A 25,099-nucleotide genomic window follows, 5' to 3' on the forward strand; every position below is an offset into this window, starting at 1 on the left:
GCTCAACTGGTGCTTCTAAAATACGCCTACCCCGGTGTACCTGACCTACGCCTAATACGTGGGAAGGAGTAAGTAAGTAGCAGTTTAAGTTAAGTAGGTTTTTGTTGCCAAGGATCTGTTTAAGAATTCTCTCTAAGGATTTAGTCAGCACTGTACCTTGGGAATAGAATGTAGGAGGTCTTGTATCTCCCTCTCAGGACTCGATATTCCAGTCACCCGCAAGGGTAGGCTGGAAACGCCGGAGCTGGATTTTCTCGGCAGGAGAAAATACAGCGTCTTTCTCAGCACGTCAAAGAGGAGGGGCAGCGTCCGTGGGCTTCTCGCTTCTGCTGGGCTCTCGGAAAGTACATTAGCTGCTCTGCTCCAGAATCACCACCGCGTATTTGCTTAAGGCAACGTTGGTATATTTATACCTGAAAGGTGTCGAGTTTAAAGTAAGGTTTGGACATAAGACGTCAATAAAGATGTCACTAAGAACTGGTCGTTCTTACAGTGCTCGCAGGAGTTCTATTACAAATCAAAACAAAGCAAGCAGGGCTTTCCCAGGTTGCTGGGGGTTTGGTGTGTCGAAAGAACTCGGTGTGCTCTCTAGGAGTCTAAGGAAGTAGCTTCTGCTGTGTCATGGACTACAGAGGCGATTTACTGAAAATATGGCTCTGAATATTATGCCATTATAGGGATATGTATTGATTACAGCCGTATAGGGGCATAAGGTCACAATATTGAATCGGGTTCCTAGATATAACACATCACCCACTCCACGGTTTTATGTCCATCAATCACTAAAAACTAAGGAAAAAGATGCATGTGTATTACAACCCACCCCAAAAACATTTTTGCATTTGAAATGGTGTATGCGAAATACACGGAACGTTATAGGTACTGTACGTTTTTAAGCAGTGTAATCATTCAAAAGTGCATATATATTCAGTTGAACGATTTGCGAAAATTACACATGAAAAGTCTCTTAATTTACAGAAAAGAAGGTCGAGACTATCTCATCACATATAAATGAAATTGCATGTGAGATTGCTAGAGGCTGCGGTAATATATTGTCTCTAGGTTTGCTAATAATAGAAGCTCTGTTCTTTATGAATAGTTCTACTTCAAGCAGAGTACAAGTGCCAAAAAAAGTAAATATTTTGGAATTTTTGTAAAAAATAATTTCGTTTTCAGGGGAAAAAATAGTTCCAAATGTTTTCAGTAGCTTTTGTTTTTCAAAGCTGAAGGCCGAATTCAGAGTTCTGGGGAACGCTGTGTGCCGGTTGGCTTAAAGTTATTCTTTTGGTTCAGGGGAGAACATGACTTCAGATAGATGTGCAAAAAAACAGTCTACAGCTTCAGGTGAAAGTTCAACCAAGGATGCTAGTGCTGTGACCGGGCAGTCGTGAGAATGATTGCTCTCATCGATTTCAGGATCAGCAATGCTCACAGAAGGTCGTACCTGGGTGATGTTGCTCTCATTCCTTGCTTCACTGCCACCACCTAATCGTAGTGCAGAAGTCTCAACGAATGCCGTCATCAGGATTGGTAACCGCGGGGGACAACACAATGCATGAGCCGTTACTGGACTTAGCAAAGTATCGATATCCATTGGTACTGCTGATTGTAGTGTAAGACAGGTGTCTAACATGCATTCTTCTCCGCATAGCATACATCGAAGCACAGGTAAGATGCAGTTCTGCCATATAGGTCTGAATGAAAGAAACCAGGTCATATTCAGATCTCTTAGCCGGGCTAATCCAAGGACTTGAGTTATGCGGTCCCGGTAGCGTATTGCTAGGATCGTTTCTTCCATCTTTGCCGGAGTCATGTCTGCGTTTTGGCTAGCTATATCGGAGCAGAAGAGTCAAAAATAAGATTCCTGCTACGAGTCCCAAAAGTAGTGGTAGGCCACCAAAAACCGAATGGACAAAATTGGGAAAGATGCCCAGGACTGCTTCGAAGGGTGTTAACAGTCCCGAAAAAATTGTCTTAAATACATTCGAGATACCACTGGCATCCGACATATTTTGGATTTGGCTTAGCATTTCTGCGAAATGCACGGGACAATTAGTTGATAAAAGTGTATGTATCTCTGCTGTTGTCCTTGCAACTTGAAGATCATACGTTTCTTTTGATGGCGTGATGGGCACTGTTGACTGTAAAAGCGCAGACTTCATTCTGGTTAAAGTATCAATTTGTATATAAGAGATATTCAACTGAGGCCAAATCGTCGCCTCTGAGTCTCCAGGGCCGTTAGGATACAATGCTTGCATACAGCAAGTGACCATGGAACTGACGCTTAAGAGATATGCTTTCCCTGGCACCATGCCACAACAGCTGTGGTCCGTTATTAGAACGTAACTCCCGTTAGAAAGTTGTCTAAATAATGGCTCTATCTGTGTTGCAGGTGTGCCGTGCTGGTGGCATGAAAGGTTATTTGAAGTCCCCTCACAGGCCCCATGTAAATTAATACCCTGACCCAGAAGTATACCGCTCAGTGATTGTTTACAATTATTACCACTAAGAAATACATTCTGGTTTTTGTCACTATAACATGTGTGTGTATAAGGTAATTTCCATGTTGACTTAATGTACCCTTTACCCAACCTTTCATACTGACCTGCTGGTATATACTCTTGGCAGTTTTTAAATTGGAAAGTTGTTATCGGAATTGTGATAATCCCGTGTATTATCCATTCAATGACAGGTCTTTCTGACATTGTCAATGGTAATCTCTCAAGTTTTTCAATGCTCAAAATCGTATAGTCTGCTCCTTTCTGTGCCAAACTGATTTGTTTATCAGTAAGGTTAGAGATAGAGAACAATGACATTGTGTTGATTAAACGCCAAGGCACATAGCCTGAACGCAGGTTTTGCAACGTCCAGCCTAGCTGTACAATAGAACGCAATTGGGACTGACCATGTTGTAACATTAGCAAGTCATGATCTATTATATCTATAGCAGATGATACAATACTGTCCAGTGAATATATTCTGGAGGACAGAGTCATTAACCCGTTGTCCACAACAGAAAGTGATTTTTCCAAATTAATACGATCAATTTCTCGTATTTTCTTTGCTGTCTCAATTTGAGTCACTTTCCATGCCTCGTTGTAAGCAGCGTATATACTGGCCGCTATGAAACGTTTTTGACGCTGTTTGCGTGGTCACATTATGAAATCGCGCAAGTCAGCACCATCTTTAAGTAAAGACAAGTGTTGCTTAATTTCTGCACGTGTGGATGTTTGTAGCCATTCAAGGCATAGTTTCCCTACACTGTATGTTGTTACAATCCCTGGATGTTGTCTCTGGGAGTATCTAGGGTATGGTCCGGTCATTTTTACCCCTGTATTTTGTTCAGGAATCTATCTTGACATTTATTTGTGTCTGTTGGCCAGATTAACCACTTTTTCCAATCAGAATGTGTTCTATTTTGATGTAGAATTTATGATACGTCTATCTCAATATCTGTGGTTGTGTTATCAGGTATTGGCTTTGGAATAGACGGTTTGTTTAAGTCTTTGATTGTGGCTAGGCCAAAACAGGTAGTTTGTTGAATGGTGTCATTCAAGAACATTATTTGTTCTGGGATCATGCAGGCTTGAAATAATGCTTCTAGGCCTTGTACCTGCCAATCTTTTGTACCCCAGATGGTTTTTGTTTCAATGTTGTTTCTCCAGAAATCAAACCCAAATGTAATCATTTTTTCATAAAATGCTTCTGAATATATCAATTTAGTATTTGTCAGCATAGTTTTTGTCTCTGTTTTATCTAACAGTTTATAATAAAATGTTTCTGCATCACTTGTGTTAAACCCTGAGAAGTATTGGAATTTCTCATAGAATGTTTTTGAACTGCTTTTAGGTGGAGTTGCACAATGTTCCCATTGATTATATTTAAAAACATTTCTAGGTTGAGCAGATTTATGTAAATAGTGGTCTGCATAATGGGTATAGCAATACAACTGTTCATAATTCGATGAACCTTGCAAATAATCATGTTCTGTAAATTTTGCTGACATAACTGAATCTGACATCATATTATTTATGCTTTCAAAGTCCCAATCATCAGAGAATGTACTTGGTTTTACAAAGTCACTTAATGAAACCTTAAACTGATGAGGATATTTTAAGAGTTCGACCGGTCCATGTATTTTGTAATCTGTTTTGTCCCAAACTACCCCGCCGGGTATTGGAATGGCTGTGACATTCACTGATGATAGTTCTCTTTTCTCGACGTGAGATGACTTGTGTGGCTTCAGAACTAAGTTGATGTTCTGACTTGCTGGGCCCGATTCACAGGACTAACTTAAGACAAAATCCTAAACTTACTACTTTTGGTATTCACAGAAGTTAGGATTTTGTCTTAAGTTAGTTCTGTGAATCGGGCCCGCTGTGTCCAGTGTACTGTATTTTCCCTCAATGAATTTTCCCAAACAAATTACCATGATGTGCCAAAGCAGGAGGAAAAATACCCCTAGCACAATCCAAAATTCTAACCATGGAGAAATAAGATAGGTTTCTTTGAGTTGATGAAAGAGTTCTGTTGCTTTGTCTTTAAAAGTCTTTTTTGCTGGCTTTATTTCAGGCTCGCTTTGATCTTCAGAAAAGTTATCGAAATTGAGGAAGTAGCCAGATGCAGTTCTGTTAATTGGTGGAATTGTTTTTTCAATTTTCCTTTCATTAGCACATTCTGATGCTACATCATTGTAGACTGGTGTTTCATGATGAACTGTTTCAATTTGGGTTTCAAGAGGCACAAGTTCCATGTCATTGTTGTTGCATAGACCTTTTCTATTCACTGTTGGATTTTCAAATGTGATTAGTCTTTCAGTCTGAACCTCTTGGATTGTAGCAAATTTTGGTATTCTGCTTTTTCTTGGGAGTCCACTGGGCCTACTACTTATTATCGGCCACATGATTGTGGTTTTACCAGGTGGATGGATACAACTCGGTTCTCCTTTTTACCAGCAAGGGGCGGTAGTACAACTGATCTTGTTCCGTTGATTGCTAAGACAGGTACTGCTTTTCTGTAAGAAGGCCCAAATTTCTTCTTCACTGCTATTTTCTCTCTGACCAGATCCCCAATCTTTGGAGTCCAGACTGGTCTTGCTGGGACAGGCGGTGTGTCTTCAGTGGTTGTTGGCTGCTGTTTTAACTTCATGTTGCTCAGGGCTTTTCTTGTTTCATTTAAGTCCTGTAAAAAAGCCAAACGATCTTTGATGTCAAAGCATATTTTCTTATCTTTTACCACTGAAGCATGACTATCTAAGTCCTGAACATACATTCTAGTTCCGAACAATAGTTCGTACAGGCTGAAACCTTTTAGAGAATTTCTTGGCAAGTTATTTAGACTACGTTGGAGACTTGTTAAATGCTAGACCCACCCATCACCCGAACCTAATACCTTTGCCGTTATAGATTGCTTTATGTCTTGGTTTTTTCTTTCCACAACCCCGTTTCCCTCAGGATGGAAGGGACAAGAGAATCGCAACCCAATGCCCATGCTGGTCATGGCCTCCTTATAAGCTCGAGAGCTAAAAGCAGAACCCTGATCAGAATGAAGCATGGCAATTGCGTATGTGCCGATAAAGACTCGCAAATCTTTTATAACAGTTCTGGCGTCAGCCGAGCGCTGGGGCCACATTTTTTAAGTGAATATAGTCTTAAAAGTAATTAATAGGACGCTGGATTTCATATATAGATAGCCTTCTGCTACCTACAGAAATGGCCATGGCATTACTTCGGTTGGCTCGTTACTGCGGTCTCTGTTGCAGTCTGGACAGCTCTTCGCAAATCTATAATGTTGCAGGCTCATCCCCCGCCACCAGCATTCTGATTGTAATTCTGTCAGAGATTCCTTCATCTGTTTGTGCCTTGGACCTTCACCCATGTGTGCGTCTGCTATCAATAAGATTCTCTGGTTCGTGTTTGGAATTACCCTATCCCCCACTCCAGGGATTCGAGCAAAAGGAACGGAGTTTGCATCAATTACGTATGTATACTTGAGTGGATAGTTCACAGGTAGTGCTGCACAGTTGCCTTTTGAAGACGTTTTTACCGCCAGCATGGTTTCCCCGTCTATGTATTTTTCTGAACGCTTTTTTGTGGCTACGGAAGCCGGTTTAATTGCTTCGCTGTGGCTGTATTAGCCAATGAATTCCCTGCAACGTGAACGCCATCACATTGATGACTCAGAGTGTGATTCACGTGAGTCATTTGTAGTTCTTTCTTTAAAAGAACTACCTGTTTCCAAAGCATTTTAGGCTTGATTGTGGCACCTGTGTCATCTTTGTAATCATTTTGAACCCAGTTCTGCAAATCATTATTGTAAGATTTGACGCAGAAATGCGAATCGCATACTATTAGTGTCGGGAATTCACGTTCTGCATTTTCAAGCGCCATCTTTAAAGATCTGATTTCAGCTCACTGAGCCGAACAGTTTCTCAGTGATTCAGTTTTTGTAATTTTCGGTCTGAATTTACTGCATAGCCATCGACCTTTAACAATCGCGCAGGCTGCATTGTAGGATTTATCATCTACATTGTTGTGCTGTACAAATCTGTCTATATAGATTATACAAGAGTACTGTTGGAGAGGCAGAATTTCGATTGGCAGAGGATATTCTTCTTCATATTTCAAATCATTAAATTTTTTCATGTTCGGGACATAATAGTATCTCACTTTCTCTGTATTAAGAGAATTTTCCCACTGTATCCATTTTGGATCTAGTGCCACTGTTTTTAGATTTCCTGAGCTGAATAGCGCCTCGAAGGCTGATTCTGCTGTGAAAACAGTTATTCTTTTGCCTTGGGCTAGGGCTCGTTCTCTTGCTACAGCAGTTTGAACTGCCTTTACAGTATTTTCTGTAAGACTGAATGTTTTTTCTTCTTTTGTGTACAAGTGTGATTTGTAAGCTATTGGTACCGTTTCTCCCTCATTAGAGGTCAGGAACGTGAATCCGCATCTTCCTGGGATGACCCGGATTACAAGGTTGCGTGTATTGTCACATGTTTCTAATTTTGTTTTTGCTAACATGTCTGTTTACAGTGATCTCAAAATTTCTGTGTGTTTTTGAGTCCAGTTGATTGGTTTAAAATCAGGTTTTATTAATTCGTAGAGAGGTTCAACCCTCTCTGCATAGTTTAGAATGTAAGTTCTTCCGAAATTCAGGAAGCCTAGAATCGATTGTAAGTTCTTCAGCGTTTTCGGTGCTTGGAGTACAGCGCACTTCTCTAAGAAGTTGTCTGCTAGGCTTTTTCCTTCACTTGATAATTCGTATCCTAAAAATAAGACAGTTAGATGGGCAATTCGTGACTTTTTAAAGTTGAATTTGTAACCCTCTGCTGCGAACCCAAGTATTATGGTGTTCACTCTTTTCAAGTGAGTATCCAAGTCGTCGTCTGTGAGATAAATGTCATCGACATAAGATAATGCCTCATCATCATACATTTGTAGTAACTCTGTTACTCTGGCTGAGAATAATCCTGGGTTGTTCTAGAATCCCCGTGGGAGCCTACAGAAATTGTTCTGTGACCCCATTATTGAGAAAGCGTTCAAGTACCTGCTTTCTGGTGCAATATTTTGACAAAAGAACCCATTAGAAATGTCTAATGTTGTTTTGTATTTTTTGCGAACTATGTTATTCATTAGTGCCGCACTGTGCCAATTTTGTACAGCAAATGTTTTGCAACATGAGTTAAGGTGTCTGTAGTCCAAGACTAGACGATATGAATTGTCTGGTTTGGAGACAGGAAACAAAGGATTGTTCATTTGAGAGGTGCATGTTTCGATCACCCCTTGGTATTCAAGTTGATCTAAGATCTACCTGACTTGTTTTTTAGCTTCTTGCTTAATTGGGTACTGCCTTTGTGCAGTAGGTTGACATTTTAACTGGATTTTGTGAGGAGGAGAGTCCTCATCCCATCCTACATGATTCTTACATAGTGCAGGTGCTTGAGCTACTGCCCATTTTCTTGCATATATATATATTTAGTGTGAATTGGAATATGATTTGAGAAGGCAGGCATAATCATTTATTCGCCATGAGGGCACTCCCTGACAAACTCTGGGGGCCAATCTTTCTCAGCTAACAGGATGTCATAGCCTTTTGAGAGGTTATCCCAAAACAGACCCCTTATTTTCCTAGTCTTATCTCCCTCTATACACAATGTTATTTTGTATATTTTATGAGGTTCGCTAACTCTGGTATCTGCAGTTTCCACTTGAATGTATTCATTCGTGTCCACTGTCTCAAGATGATTCATCAGGATCTTGCGAGCTATGCTGATTTCTGCTGCGCTGTCTAGCATTGTCTGTGCCCACTCTCCGTTTTTCAGCTGTGTCCTCAGTATTCTCGGCATGTTTGATTACTTTAATACTGGCTACCTTCTTTCTTGGAAATTGTAATTTTTTACTTTGAGCAGGTTCCTTGTCTTTGGACTTGGCGTGCTCTTCCCTTTGTTCTGACCGTCCTCTTCTTTCCGATTTCTGCGAAAAAGATCGAGAGGGACGTGTATCAATATCTTGATATCTATCAGGTTTTTTCAAATTATCCCTATTTCTAAGGTTGTATCTTTTTTCAGAGGGCTCCCTTCGGGGAGACTGGTGTTCTTGATTCGGAATTCTTTCTCTCCGCCGAGGGGACCTTCCTCTGGACTGGAAACCTTTTTCTTTGGGAGTGGATTGTTTATTTCCATCCCAGCTCTTTTTAGGAGTGTTTAGATTATTTTTAATAAATAATTTTTCAGGATTTTCAAGTAGTTGGGGGTTTAACTGGTTTCCCACCCAAACTATCTCTACCTAGTTCTTCATAGCATTTCTCTATGATTCTGGCAAGCTCAATAGGTTGATCTGTTATATCTGTTTCTTTCAATTTTTGGCGGATCGCCACAGATGCTGCTTCTCCTTTTATGTTGGCTAGTAATATAGCCGAGGGTACAGAGCAGGAATATCGTCGTAAAAATATCGACTAACATAAATATCGCTGCAAAAATATCTACAGGAAGAAATATCGATGACAAAAATATCGTCTGACCAGAATATCGACAGACAGGTAAGTAATATCGTTAACATTAATATAGTTGTAATAAATATCGTTTACAAAATCATAGTTTACAATAATATCGTTTTTTAAATAATTATAAGTAATGTAGTGTTTTTAATTATTATTTTTAGTCAAAGTAGTATTTTTAGTAGTATATTATTATTTAATAATGTATTTTCAGTTGAATTTAGTATTAATAGTTCCGTAGCGGGTTGTGGGTTTATAGGGGAGTAGGGTGGGAAGTAATTTAAATATAATGAAATAATACATTAATTAATGTTTTAAATGAATATAAATAGTGTAATAAATAATAGTTAATTAATTTCAATTAGTTAATTGAATAATAATTATGTAATTAATTATGTTAATTTTTTAATTATTTTTAGGTGTGTGTACAGGATTTTTTTAGTGAAAATGTTTTTGGGTAAAGGGGTATTTTTAGGGTTCAGGGTCAGTTTTCAGTTTTTGGGTAAAGGGGTATTTTTAGGGTTCAGGGTCAGTTTCTAGTTTTTGGGTAAAGGGGTATTTTTTGGGTTCAGGGTCAGTTTTCAGTTTTTGGGTAAAAGGGTATTTTTAGGGTTCAGGGTCAGTTTTCAGTTTTTGGGTAAAGGGGTATTTTTAGGGTTCAGGGTCAGTTTTCAGTTTTTGGGTAAAGGGGTATTTTTTGGGTTCAGGGTCAGTTTTCAGTTTTTGGGTAAAGGGGTATTTTTAGGGTTCAGGGTCAGTTTTCAGTTTTTGGGTAAAGGGGTATTTTTAGGGTTCAGGGTCAGTTTTTTGTTTTTGGGTAAAGGGGTATTTTTAGGGTTCAGGGTCAGTTTTTAGTTTTTGGGTAAAGGGGTATTTTTTGGGTTCAGGGTCAGTTTTCAGTTTTTGGGTAAAAGGGTATTTTTAGGGTTCAGGGACAGTTTTCAGTTTTTGGGTAAAGGGGTATTTTAATTATATATATGTATTATTGTTGTTATATAAAGTAATGTGTAAAATTAATTTATATGTCCACATTTATTAAGTTTATAATTAAAAAGTGTAGTAATTTTTTTTAAAATAGTTAAAAAATAAAAGTAATGTAATGTATTTTGTTAATAGTACTTATATTTATTTATTATTTAATGTAATTTTAATTATTTTAAAAAGTCGATATTTTTTACATCTATATTAATTACAACGATATTTTGGAGTCGATATTTATGTACTTACCTGTTTAAGTATAGGGTGTCGATATTTTTGTAAACGATATTTTTGCAACGATATTTATGTCAGCTATATTTTTGTTATCGATATTTTAACACCCTACCATAGCCGAGACCTGCTTGAAGTCTTTCAGTAATTTCATACCAAGAGTTAAAGCAGGTTCTGGACTGTATTCATTCTGAATTTGTTTTAGCACATCTGGTATTACCGCCATGGACGGAACACCATGTCTTTTTGTGTAAATGGAAGCAAACACTGTGCCCCAAGTGTCACAGTCGTCCACATGTGGTGCGACCCCCATTGGAAGGCAGATAGTCAGAATTCTGTGTTTCTCAATAGGGGTAGTATTCGGGAATACACCCTCTATTTGAGTTATTTTCTGTGCCAGCCAGAATGGAATTTGTTCCCGTTTTGAGGGTGTTTTCCCCAGACATGAATGTATGTTCTGTGGTGTAATTTTATTTGTGTTCCCCTGATGAGGGGTCAGCTGTGGAATATTAACAGCAGGTTGGACTGTTGCAGTCCGCATTATATATTGGACTAATTGTCTGTGAATTTTAATCAGTAATTTTAGCTGTGCTAAAAGTTCTTCGCGTGACATTTTATCATTGTCTGGATGTGGTGTGTAGCTGGCTAGAACCGGCCACGTTGCTCCTGGTCTACCTAATGGACCGAGCCTGGTGATGTGATCATTATGTTTTAGGGCGCCTTTAAACCAGAGCAGGTGCTCTTAGTAATTTAGTGGTATTTCAATATCCTCGAAAGGAGTATATTCATCCGGTGGAATTTGTGTGTTGTAGCGTTTGCCGCTGGAAAGTTTATCCATGAATAGAATACCTCTGTCTGCCGATACTCGTGTGCCTCTATCACGAAAATGACTGTACCACCTCGTGATGAAAGTCCGATTCCTATAAGTTTTAAAGTTATAGTTTTTCTTATGTTTGCCGGGATGATAATTGCACCCGGTTCATTAAACCCTGTAACATCAAAACCCCGTTGATTCGTATCTACTGCGGTTTCATCGGTTTCGTTGTTGTTGCTGTTATTTGACATTGTTTTAATGAAAGTTTGCAGAGCAGGTTTCAAGGAGACAAAGATTAGGTGCACAATATTTTGGAACACTGTATCCTTCAACGTTGACTAAACCAAAAACTCTACATAGGAATCTCTTCCTACTAAGTTCCGGCGGATTTTAACCTTTCACCCACTCCAGACGTCTATTGGAGTATTTACGGGAGAAAGGGTCTGTGTGAAAAAGCACGACTGAGTTACTCTAACGTCTTGCATTAGTTTTATCGCCTTACCAAACGTTGGGCGCCATGTAGTGTAGTTCCTATTTTCCCTGTAGGCCCTGCGCATTGGAATAACATAAACAGCAGTTTAGACGTAGGATTGAGGTCTTCTAGGTCTCTACTGACTATGTTAGATTTAATTTAGGTTTGCGCCAGCTAGCTCAGAGGTCACTGGAAACTTTCTTGACTGAATAGGAAGTGATCAGCTTACCTGGCTCAGACAAGAAGGGATTCAGCTTCCGACAACCGCATAAACATGACAACTTTGCTCCCTCAGAATAAGAGTCAATCTCTAGAGTCGTGTGAAACAATAGACAGCTATTTCACTCAGTCAGTTGTGCAGATTTAATTTCACCAGGGTGCAGAGAATAGAGAGACGGGCGTTTTCAATAAAAGATATTATTTATTGAGCAGTCTTCCTTCTCATGCAAGAAAAAATGAATTGCCACAATTGCAAGACTTGCTATAAAGTAAAGTACGTACAGTAAAAGGAGTATTACGAAATAATACTGTAAAAGCATTGATATGGTTTCTTAGCCATAAGACACTTTAAAATGGATAAAATATATATATACATATATACATAAGCTAACGTACTCAACTGGTGCTTCTAAAATACGCCTACCCCGGTGTACCTGACCTAAGCCTAATACGTGGGAAGGAGTAAGTAAGTAGCAGTTTAAGTTAAGTAGGTTTTTGTTGCCAAGGATCTGTTTAAGAATTCTCTCTAAGGGTTTAGTCAGCACTGTACCTTCGGAATAGAATGTAGGAGGTCTTGTATCTCCCTCTCAGGACTCGATATTCCAGTCACCCGCAAGGGTAGGCTGGAAACGCCAGAGCTGGATTTTCTCAGCAGGAGAAAAGACAGCGTCTTTCTCAGTGTGTCAAAGAGGAGGGGCAGCGTCCGTGGGCTTCTTGCTTCTGCTGGGCTCTCGGAAAGTAGATTAGCTGCTCTGCTCCACAATCACCACCGCGTATTTGCTTAAGGCAACGTTGGTATATTTATACCTGAAAGGTGCCGAGTTTGACGTAAGGTTTGGACATAAGACGTCAATAAAGATGTCACTAAGAACTGGTTGTTCTTACAGTGCTCGCAGGAGTTCTATTACAAATCAAAACAAAGCAAGCGGGGCTTTCCCAGGTTGCTGGGGGTTTGGTGTGTCAAAAGAACTCGGTGTGCTCTCTAGGAATCTAAGGAAGTAGCTTCTGCTGTGTCATGGACTGCAGAGGCGATTTACTGAAAATATGGCTCTGAATATTATGCCATTATAGGGATATGTATTGATTACAGTCGTATAGGGGCATAAGGTCACAATATTGAATCGGGTTCCTAGATAAAACACATCAATACCTTCAAGCCTCTTAAAAATTGCTCTCTCAGACCTCTAACTCTTAAAACTGCTTTTCCTATTGCTATCACCTCTGCTTGCAGTATTAGCGAGCTTGAGGCTCTATCTTACAAGCCTCCTTATCTTTCTGTCCATCCAGATAAACATGTGCTTTGAACGAAAGCCTTGGGCCTCCCAAAAGTGGTTGCACCCTTTCATGTGGAACAATCCATCATTCTGCCCACCTTTTACGTGCCCCTGCATCCCTCCAAGGATGAGGAGAGACTCCACCGCCTCAATCCAAAACGTGTGTTGTCTTTTTATCTTGACCCCACCAAAGACTTCCTGTTGTATGATCAACTCTTCCTTGGCTATGTGGGTACCAAAAAAGGTTGGGGTGTGAAATAATGTGTCATCTCTCAATGGGTTGTCCTCTGCATGAAAATATGTACGGAATTGGCAAAGAAGGACCCTCCTGTGGGGTTGCATGCTCACTCCACTAGAGCAACAGCTGCATCCACTGCATTAGCAAGTGGCGTCTCAGTCCTTGATATCTGTTAGGCAGTGACGTGGGCATCCCTGCACAAATTTACCAGACACTCCTGCCTGGACAGCCAAGTCCAGAGGGACGGGTACTTTGCCTGTTCGGTCCTCCAGGGCTTCCTAGTGTGATCTTGTTTCACAGACCCTCCTCTGGGGTTGTTTTTGCTATTCTAAGGTAAGGAATCTACAACTAATAGTCTCTATCAGATGAACAAGTTACTTACCTTCGGTAAGTAACAAGTTACTTACCTCCGCACTATTTGCTAATTGTGACGCTTACTTACTTACCTTGCTCTTGACCCCGGTCCGCCCCGGCAGTGTGCCGTTTGTGCGGAGGGTCCCTGTACGAGCGCCACTTCCTGGTTCTGCACCACTTCCGCCCTGCCTCTCCACCGTGCAGGTGAGCGGTCTAGTGGTTCACGTCGGCCAGCATAAATGACGGTCTGGAGGAAGCGCAGCGGACGAGCGCAGCGGGAGCGCCGACTTCGCGCCGAAGTCGCGCACAAGTCAAGCCCGTCTGCGCCCGTCCGCGGCCGACCGAGGCCCGGAGCTATGCATGCTGCCCGTTTCATCACCTACTCCTCACAAGAACTACGCTCCTTTCCTCCCTGCGCCCCCCTTGCTCCTCACATAATTGCTATCACTCAGAAATATGGCATTTTTTCCTCCTCCCCTCCCACTATCCCCCAGGCTCCTTCCCCTGCCACCCCTCCTTTTAACTCTGCCGCCCCTATATCTATCAAGCCCAGCTCCCCTGGTAGTCATCCTATCTCTCTAGTGTATCTCAATACCCGCTCCCTCCCGAAACATCACCTTGATGTATTCCAACTCTTGGACGGTGGCAATATTGACAGCTTGTTCCTCGTTGAAACTTGGCTCCATACTGGCTCCTACCCTGACATCTTGGCCGCCATACCCTCGGGCTACTATATTCTTCATTCTAATAGGACATCTGGTAGACCTGGCGGTGGAGTTGCCGCCATCATCCGCTCTAATCTACAATTCACTACCTTAACAACTACCCCCATATTAAATTCTGACATTCTTACGTTGAAATTCACTTCTCCCACACACTCTTTTATTTGTGTTTTAGTGTATCGTCCCCCTGTCAATATGCCCTCCCTCCTTCCCATCCTTGTTCAGCGATCTAATCTCGCAGCTCACCATCAACTCTGCCAGGGTCTTGATCATTGGCGATTTCAATTATTGGCCACTAGACCCCCTTGAATCCTCTCTTTCACTTGAATTTACCGATCTGCTACTTGGCTTAAATTTTTCTCAACATATCTCTGTTGCTACCCACAACAAGGGCCATACTTTGGACCAGGTTTGGACCACCAATTTGGATATCTCCTCTCCTGTGGTCTACCCCTGCACCTGGTCCGATCACTTTTTTATTTCTTTCTCCCTAAAAATATTAGTTCCTACCCGCCCCCCACTAGCCTCCAACTTTTCGGCACGCAATTGGAAGCATGCCGATATTTCCCTTTTTCATTCAACCCTTACTTCCACACTCCCTCTTGACCTCCCTGACTTGAACTCTCAAGCAGCCACCTTGGACCAATGGCTGTCTCTAGCCAGTGATGTGGTCGCTCCCGTTAAAATTATCAAATCTAAGCGTCCTCACGACGCTCAGCGCTGGTTTACCGATCAACTGAAGGCTGACAAACTCCTTCTTAGACAGGCTGAGCGCCGCTGGAGGCGTAACTATGATCCTCCATTAAAATCTATTTATATTGATTTACTAAAATCCTATAAAAAGTCTATTATTTTGGCCAAATCTTCTCACTATTCTCAGAAAGTTATCAACTCTGCATCCAGAACAAAAGAAATTTTCTCTATTGTAGCTGAACTCTCCCTACCTGACCGTGTTACACCTCAGCCTCAACCCTCGCAAGCTCTGTGTGACTCCCTTAATGCTTTTTTTTCTGATAAAATCTCCATGATCAAAAACAATATCCCCCCTACTACCATGTCTCAGGCCAGCGCCCTCCCTTCTCCGAATCCTCACTCCCTGCATGAATTCCCCCCATCTCCCTGGATACTTTTCGTTCACTACTCCAGGCTGTTGGCTCCGGTTCCCCTAATGACTGTTGCCCTCCTCAAATCCTAAGAGATGCCTTTATGGCCTGTCCCAGCCCTCCCCTTGACCTTCTAAATCGCTCACTCTCCACAGGCTCTGTCCCCTCCGCTTTTAAAAGCCCTGTGGTGGTACCTATTTTAAAAAAACCCGGTTCTGACCCTGCTGTCCTGGGCAACTACCGACCTATTTCCCTCCTCCCTTATCTGGGGAAGGTCTTGGAAACCTACGTCACCCGATGCCTGAGCACTTTCATCGAGGAAACTCATTTCCTCGATGACCAACAGGCAGGTTTTAGACCGTTCCATTCTACGGAGGCAGTGGTGGTGGCGGTTATGGACACGCTGAGACAGGGGGCTGACAAGAACATGGCCCAGGCCCTAGTGTTACTTGATCTCTCGGCCGCTTTTGACACGGTCGACCATGACATCTTGGTCGACCGTGTCAGAAATGCTGGCATCTCTGGCCTGGCCCTGTCTTGGATTGTATCCTTTCTCCACCTACGCTCCCAATCGGTACATCTGTCGTCCTTTTCTGCTCCTCGTATTTCACTTTCCTGTGGTGTTCCCCAGGGTTCTGCCTTGTCCCCTCTCTTGTTTAATCTTTATATGCAGCCCCTCCTTGTCTCTCTTCGTCATTCTTCTGTTACCACTTTTAACTATGCAGATGATCTGCAACTTATCTTTCCTATCGACCCCTCTCCTCTTTCCTGCTCTAATTTCCAAACCACAATGCTTACCATCTATGAGTGGATGAACTTCAGCCAGCTGAAGCTCAATCCGAGCAAGACCGAGCTGGTCCTGATTGGCGGGCCCCCACATCCTTTGACTTCCAATTTCTGGCCCCCTGCCCTTGGTCCCCCTCCCTGCCCAGTTAACTCTGTGAAGAGCCTTGGTGTTACCATCTCTAGCGACCTTTCGATGCGGCCGCACATCAACGCTGTTACCTCAGCCTGCTTTTACCATCTCCGCAGAATCGGGAAGATCCGAAGGTTCCTATCACCAGAGGCTCTCACCCTTGTTATCATGGCCCTGGTCACCTCACGTTTAGACTATGCCAACTGTCTATACGTGGGGATCCCGGCATACCATCTCCAACGCCTCCAACTGGTGCAAAACCAGGCAGCCAGATTAATTTTTCAGCAGCCCAGACACCAACATGTCACCCCGTTGCTAAAAACCCTACACTGGCTCCCTGTTGCGCAACGCTGCATCTTTAAACTGGGATGCACTATTTTCAAATCTCTTTTTGCCTCTGCTCCTGTCTTCATCTCCCTCTGCCTGCACCCCTATGTTCCTTCTCGACACCTCAGATCCTCTGCTTACAATCTTCTGATCACTCCTAGGTTTAAACGCAAGAAGCACGGTGGTGCCTGTTTCTCCTTTCTTGCCCCGTCCACTTGGAATTCCCTCCCTCTCTCCATCCGGCTCAGCTCCGATTATTCTTCCTTTCGCAAATCCCTGAAAACACATCTGTTCCGCCTTGCCCATGGCTACCTGCACCCACCCCCTTGTGCCCTTATCCACTGGTCTTTGAGCGCCAAGAAACCAATTGGTGTATGTGCGCGGTACCAAATTTTTTTAACATAACATAACATAACATAACATAACATAACGTAACATGTATCTGGTAGAGACACATATTAGTTTTAGATTCCTTACTGTCCCACCTGTCCTCCCCTTTCTGCGAATTGATTTCTAGGTATAGGGACTCCCCTAAAGGGCCCTAGTTTTGATGCACCAGTGGTCAGTGTTTTTCATGGCTCTGCTCTTCTAGCATATAAATGTGTGTTAAGAACTGACGTCAGCTCGCATGGGTGGTGTCTATATAGGTCCAGCAACATCATCCTGGTGCCGACGACAGGCGCGGAGCCAACCAAAGCAACTGTGTACTGCTGTTGAAAAATCTCCGGATCCAGACTTAGACTTGGGGGAAATGCCAAGGTAAGGAATCTACAACTAATATATGTCTCTACAAGATACATTCTTACCGAAGGTAAGTAACTTGTTCATTTGGTTCCTCTCTTGGATTTTTGGTGTTTTGGTGTCATTTTGTTTATTAACCGTTTACTCTATTTGTATAAATCGGTTTGGGAATTTTATTCTTTGTTGTTTTGACTTTATTACTGTTTTGGTACTGTGTAAATACTTAACACATTGCCTAAATTAAACCAGTATGCACCGTGCTATAGCTACCAGGGTGTATAGCTTAGGTTAATGTATTGGCTTTTGGGTTAATTCTGACACGTTATTGTTATCATTCCTTTAGATGGGTAACAACACACACCAAATAATGATCCACGTTCTTACAAAGATAACTGTTTGTTGGTTTCCCCAGTGCGAGAAAAGGAAAGGCAGTCCAGGGCCAAACAATGTCCCAGTGAATTGTCCTTGACATTAAAATGTGGTATGCCATGGGATTAGGATTTAGACATCTGCCATGTGTCTGTGATCATCTTTCCATACTTTGACTAGGCATTTTTGTATTGGCGCTCAAGTTTGCCAAGAGGACAGTTTTGCCTTCTTGGTTCTGCTGGACTTTCTGATGTAAATTCCACTCATTAGACCCACCTTCTTGGAGGGGGTAGTGCTTTCATATTGATTCTCACCATGATGAATCTGGTTAGAAGTATTCAGAAGAAGAATATGTTACCTTCATAAAAGAGTTCTTAACTCAGATTCTTGACTGCCCACCCTCCTCCCCAGTCTGTCAAGTGATCTTTTAGGACTTAATAAGTTTTCATGTTAGATTTCCCAAACTGTCATTTTTGTCAGTGGGTTGGTACAGCTCTACATCTGAGGGTATGAGAAAACTGACGATTAAACTGCCATCCGCTTGCAAGCTACTCTGGGGCCGATTCTGATGTTGAACGGACCTGAGTCCGTCAGACATCGGCCAGGAGCCGTAACCGACCGACCTGCTGTGGGCGGTTACGGCCCTGCAAGTACGATGCAACCAAACCCTGTTCGGTCGCACTCGTTTGCTTCACAATGGGAGCATGCAGTCCGAGCGCAATGCATGCCTCCATTGTGAAATACAGGGGTGCAGTTCATCCCTGCACCCTGTGACCGGCACACCGTGTGCCTGCCACCGGGTGCAGGGATAAACGGAGAGGCATCATAGGTGCCCCCAGGCCGCCCTTCAGTGTCCTCACACCCATGAGGGCCCTGCTGGGGCCCCCCAGAGACAGTTTCCGACTGCCTTTTCACTTTGGACAAACCGGCAAAAAATGGCAGTGAAAAACTGCCATCGTACTACCCCGGTCGTAAAGTGGCGACTGGGGGAGTACTGGAGGATTTCCGGATAACAGTCGTAGGCCATCCGGAAATCCGAACCATTCTGACCCGAATCGGAATAGGACCCTCTGTCTCATCACATCTAGGGGTGGATGGAGGCCAATAGCACAACTATCAGTGCATGAATGCTACTGCAGGGAAGTGTTTCGTATCCAGGCTGACACCAGTGTGATTTCCGAGGTGATGAATCTGCAGTTAGAGCGAGTATCAACTAGCAAGAGTGTTACCGAAATATAAAACAAGATGGCAGAATTTCTATATGCAAGTTTATCAAATGTACTAGTTTGGTTAAGAGTGGTTGAACATCCCTAGACTTCATGTAAGCAGAACTACTGTCTTATTTGGTGCAAAGCCGAATAAATAAAATACGCTCTTCAACATTTTAAACGTGTTAGCTAATCTCGGACAATCATTTATGCTTCGAAAAAAGTCTTCATGAAAACCTGGTCGGGAACATTAGACCGGCCTCCTTTCTATCCTTTAATAGATTGAGATTTCTTCATATAAGAACTATTTGAGTCATGAGGAAATGCAATACCAGATGAAATTGTTTAAAATTGGCCACGGAGGTGGGCGAGGGATTAACAAGGAGGTCTTTAGGCATGCTGTAACTTAATGCTTGTCAGTTTCCAAAAATGAGATGAGCTAAAATAGCATGTTATTGTAATTTCTGCATCAGGAAATATGAACTCTTATATATAATGATGTATTACTATGAGTTAGGTAAAATGATTGCTGCATAAGTGGACGCTTTTTTAAATAGTTGTCACATTCAAATATTGATTATTTACGCTAATATATATTTTTTATTTATTTGTATACATGTACATAATGATTGGTTTTTTACAGTCTGTTTGAAACCCGTAGATAAACTAGCATTGAAAATAAAACTTTATTGGAAATATTTGCACAGTGCTCTTGCATGGTTTACTTAAGAAGAAGTAATTCAATCAATTAAGAAGAGGTCTGCATTTAAAGCTTAATCTTCAACTTTCTTATCGTTTTATGCAGTTGTCTCTTATTGAGCATTACTTTGAACGAGAAGTCAAGCATTTGGAGTTTTTGGAGCAGCGTAAGAGCTTCAGAGTTATGGAAAAAAAGGTCATTGAGTCGCAGGCAATGAAGAAGAAGTCAGTAAGTACCTATTGCGTTAGAAACCTGCATATGTAGTTATAATGACATAGCCTATTTAAGCAGCGCAGTCCTAGCCCCGGAGCGAGCAGAGCACTATGCGCTTGACTATGCAACGCTATGAGAATGTGAGTGAGATGGTGATGTCAACAACTTCAATCTGTTTGCCAAACAGGTGCTTATATCGTCATAACCAATTTTAGATATAATCCTTTCCTCAGGAATACCTCTCAATAAGAGTCTTTTTGGCTCTTTGAATGACCAGACCCATAATGAATGCATAGGTGTGCAATTTCTTATGTTCTCCAGCGCAGGGTTTCCTTCACGCAGTCTGCTTTAGTCCTTTTTTTGGAAGTGCTATTTTAACAGAGATCCTATCTTGGCATCCTAGGGTTCATTCCATATTCTCCCTGTTAAATTTAAGGGGTTAATGAGGTTGTTTCCTATCACATCGTAAGTACTTTGATTCGCTCTTGTATACCTCCGGACCTCTTCTTCTTCCTCCTTCATCCTCATTTGCCTGTAAATGAGAAGGATTAGCAAATAATTTCGATCTTGGCGTACTGGTTACTCCATCACAGCGGTGACGGATATCCCGTCCGCTGAAATATAAATCCTATAGGATATAATGGGATTTATATTTTTCTGGCAGATTCCAAGCTTGGCAGTCCACAGATATCAGGGCTGGTAGAAAGCCTAGTGCAAGAATCAAGACAACCCTTTGCAAAATAAATGTTATTTGGGAAATAAATAATTGTTCTCCAATATTGATGGCAATATGCTTTTTAGGAAACCAAATACAGATCAAAATATTGCACTCGAGGAACTTTCTCCTACTGTGGTTCTTAGCAACAACAGCAATAGCCCTATTGAAAGTTTCATCAAGAGCAAAGGAATTCATAGTCTGTGAAGCAACAAAGACAGACCTTTAATGTTCCTACAAAAAACAGCCTGCAAGGAGAGAGATCTGATAGAGACATCTTGCCACAGATTCCTTATCTATGAGTTTCCCAGGCATCAGACTGAATCCGGAGTTTTTTTTTCAAGCAATACCACTGTGTGCCAGTAGGTGATGTTGGTCAGCTCCGCATAGCGGCGTCTGCTCAGGAAGTGATGTAGGCGTCACCTATATAGGCACAACCTAGGCACGCTGACGTGAGTTCTTTTCTTTCCGCACCATTAAGCAGTGATCTAGAGAAAGAGCTACCCCTCTGTCCCTTTTTGACAGATATTTTCCAACGTTTTGCCAAATCCTTTTTGGAGAAAATGTTGCGCTTGGTGTGTCGAGTTTGTAGGAAAGTGCCCCTTTTTGTATGGTTACCAAGGGCCCTGTGAATATGGGAAGGTCTCTAAGGGCTGCAGAACCTATTGTGTCACACTTAGAGGCCCTGCACCGTAACCTACACACCCTGCCACTGCAGGCTTCATGTTTTGGTGCAGAGAAAAGTGAGGATTCAACATGCACACATCCCTGTGAGCCATGCCTGCAATTCACTGCCTTTGGCCTAGATAAGTCATCCTTCTAGCAGGGTGCACTAGCTCTAAGGTGAGGGTACAGAGGCATGAGCCCTGTATCCCTACAGTGTCTAAGTCCCTTCTTAAACATGTTAAGTGTAGAACAGCCATAAAGAGTATATGGTCTGTGAGTTGGTCCCTACAAGCTCCACAGATCCATAATAACTTTACTAAAAACTGGGAAGTTTGGTAGAAAACTTCTCAACACATTAAACCCACATTGATGCCAGTGTGGGATTCAATGTACAATGCACCCAGGGGGCATCTTAGAGATGCCCCCTGAAAATCAACCAGCCCTTGTGTGGCTCCTGAATGACTTCCTGCCATTTTCCACTCTCACACAAGTTTCTGGACCCCTTGGTAGAGAGCCTCCGCTTTCTGGGTCCAGAAACAAAGCACATCCTGGGCAGAGGTGTCGTGCCTCCTTTTCTGACGCCTTTGGACACTGACCCTGCATTTTGTTGCCCCCAGCAACTGGTGCCCACCGGTTCTGGCCCCAACTTTCGGCGGGAGAATCAGCAGGAAATCCAAGCTAGGAAGAGAGGTGTGCCCACCTTTGCCAACCCTACCCCTCATTTGGGGGAGGCGAGGTGAGGCACACATTTCAGTCCCCTCCATCGTGAAGATGAGGGGCTCAGCCAATTAGGAAGCGGCTCATGCCCGCACCCACTGGAGGGTAGATTAATAGGGGACGTACCCACCTCAAGGAAGGTACCCATTGGTCCCGACCTGCACACCCCATTAATGCCCCATAATCTAGTATTTAGAGGCGACCCTGAACTGTGTATCCTCAGATTCAAGAGAGAAAGAAAAAGGACAGAAGAGCCGTGCTGACCCAGGAAGGAGAAGAGGACACCAACTGCCTTGGCCCCAGCCATACTGGCCTGTCCTGTCTATGCCCTGCTTATAGTGAGACCACCAGCGAGTCCAACAGCCAGCAACCCCCAGAGCCCGAAGGACCTGCCCTGCAACCTTCCTTTAGACTCTGTCGCCCATGTGCCCCGGACTTGCTCAAACTGAAGACTGTATCCAGTATCCGGATTCTGGCGACTCCGCGATTCTTCATTACTCTGCACCCGACGCCCACGGCCCGAGTTCAAGTGGCCCAATACCCAAGAAGGTCTCCTCAGCAATCCTGATCTGGTGATCTCCGACCTCCCTGCAGCCTCACCCTGAAGGGTCTCCTGACGTGGTAAGAAAACCTAACTCCAGAAGATACCCCTGCACCCGACGTCTCACGGTCTTGGGTGGCTAAAGCGACAGTGTCCAGGCATCCCCCCAGATTCCAACTTACCTCTGCAGCCGGTGGTTGCCTTCAGGAAGTCTCCCTGCCTGAGCCGGCAGCATCTTTCCGAACCCGAAAGTCTCCATTGGAAAGCAGAGGGTCCCTGACATCCATTTTGCACCCTGCACCTGGCCGCCAGAGTGCCATTGGTAGTGCACCTCCTTTGCTGGTCATTGGCTCCTGCAGTGCTGACCTTAAACCTAGGAGTTTTGCTCCCACACCTGAATGGCCTGCTCGTAAGCAGTCCCTAACCGAATGCCCCCTCAGCCCCATTGTTTAACATTGGGCCCCTGCACTCTGTACCCAGCTGCCCCAGTGCTGCTGGTGGTGCAACTCGAGTGCCCATCTAGAACTTAGGGAACCTTGGTCCTAACCCCCGAAACTCACCCTCATAAATCGTGTTCTTACCTGAGAAGCCACTACCACATTTTCCCCATAGGAACCTATGTAAAGATATTTTTAGTCTAAAAAATGTGTTGAACTGTGTTGTATGAAGAAAAAAGTAATTCTTTTGCGGAGTATAAAAAGTTGTTCTTATCTTGTATTTAGAGATCCTAAGGTGTGGTGTCTAGGCATACCACTCCAGTACTAAAAGTAATCGAAAAGTATTCCAAAAGTAATTACTGTGTAATTTATACTGATTTCAAAGTATTTACAAACCTGTAACAATTGTAATTCCAAGCACAATTGCATTTCCTTAAACAGTCTTGCATTTGAAAATATATTTCACCTACCTGTACCAACTCGTGCTTGGTTAAAAATTAAAACATAAGTAAACCTTTTTTATACTTACCTAATTGGTCTGGATTCCGTCTTTGAGTGTGTGTATCAGTCCTTGATTGAGTGAATACAATAAATGATTAACACATCCCCTGGATAAGCCTAACTGCTCACCCACACTACCACAAAGTGAGCTGTTGATGCTTACTTAGTTTAGCTGCTGCTATACCTTTGGGGACTCCCTGGACTCTGTGCACACTATATCTCATTTTGGTACAGTATATACAGAGCCAGCTTCCTACAGAGGTCATGTCTTTAAGGAAGGCAAGTTTTAAAATGTGTCAGCGTGCCATGTCGGTTACCGACCCACATCTAGTGTGTCTCTGTTGTCTCAAGCACGATCACGACTCCAATTCATGCTCGTACTGCCGCGCCATCGCATCGTATGCTTTGAGGGACGGTCACTGAAGCTGCTAGGGGCTTTGCAGGCAAAGCCGTATTGCGCGACCTCCAGGAGGTTCCGGAACGGTCAGGAGCCCCTAGTATTCTTCCTCCCACTCCATGTCATTAAGTCACTCGGGGGCCAGGAGGAGAAGCATAAGAAGTATAAGTTGAAGCGTGCTTTGACTTTCCTTCATCCGTTGGCTGACGCAACGAAGGAGCATAATCATTCGAGCCAGAGTAACTCCCCCTCAAATGAAAGAATTCTACAAGGCCATGCAACGCGCATTTGAGCAGACCAACCTCAGCGGCGTGCCTTCGGGTTGGAAGGGGACCCTATCAGGTTCTACTTCGACGACTCTGGCCTTGGCTCCGATGGGCACCCGAAGATTCGATAACGGATCAGGACTGGCATTGGTAACGCCGGCCCAGACACCAATTCTTCCGGGGCCGACCGGCTATGCCAGCCTCATATACTTTGACAAATCTGACACGGAGTGGGAACGGCTTCGGTCAAAGCTGATTCTGGCGTCACTAAGACTCATGGGTCCTAGGGCGGTGCCTGAGCCATAGTTGGAAGAGCTAGGCTTCAGGGATGAATCAGGGGGCTCACTGGATCCTTTAGAATACCAGTTGGAAGGCCAGGAAATGGACTGGTGTGATGAACACACCAGGAGGCCAGTGGTCTAGATGCACACCCTGACACTGGTATGCTTTCTCCCCCTACTGTGGCTACAGAGGAGAGAGCATCTTATTCCATGGTGGTGAAGAGGACAGCTGTGGTCCTGGATCTCCAGTTACCCTCAGTGGCAGTCAAGACTTACCTCTTGATAGAAGTGCTGCAGCCAGGAGCTTCCATCTTCACAACCATTTCTCCCTTTTAATGAAGCACCTCGCGATATCCTACGGGGAACCTGGTCCAAACCCTGTACAGTGGCTACTGTAAACAGGAACATTGCCCACTACCCACCAACTGGGGACCTACATTTTCTTACTCAACATCCTACCCTGAGGGCTTGGTAGTCCAGGCCTCTATGTCAGAGGACGCGTTCCCTGCCGCACCTCCAGATAGGAATCCAAGAGGCTGGACAGCTTGGAGAAGATGTGAGGTTTTGTGCATGGTTCATCGGGGTGGGGGGTCACGAGGTGTCCTCCCATGCGGAGGGGGTGGAGCCAAGGATGAGGATGTTTGTTTTCTCAGAGTTGAGTTTCAGGCAGCACTTGTTCATCCAGGTGGCAACAGCTCTCAT

At 43.2% G+C, this 25,099-nt stretch overlaps 1 protein-coding gene across 1 annotated transcript in view; it reads left to right on the plus strand.

Annotated features, from left to right (window-relative positions):
• The window catches only part of DNAI3 (dynein axonemal intermediate chain 3), a 1,122,635-nt gene that overhangs the window by 1,089,715 nt on the left and 7,821 nt on the right, over positions 1 to 25,099 (plus strand). The window contains exon 22 of the mRNA XM_086954055.1: positions 19,769 to 19,891. Within this exon, the coding sequence (XP_086810181.1) occupies positions 19,769 to 19,891 (123 nt within the window). The remainder of the gene's footprint in view (positions 1 to 19,768; positions 19,892 to 25,099) is intronic.

Source organism: Lissotriton vulgaris, chromosome 1_1 (assembly GCF_964263255.1).
Source record: "Lissotriton vulgaris chromosome 1_1, aLisVul1.2, whole genome shotgun sequence".
Lineage (NCBI taxonomy): Eukaryota > Metazoa > Chordata > Amphibia > Caudata > Salamandridae > Lissotriton > Lissotriton vulgaris.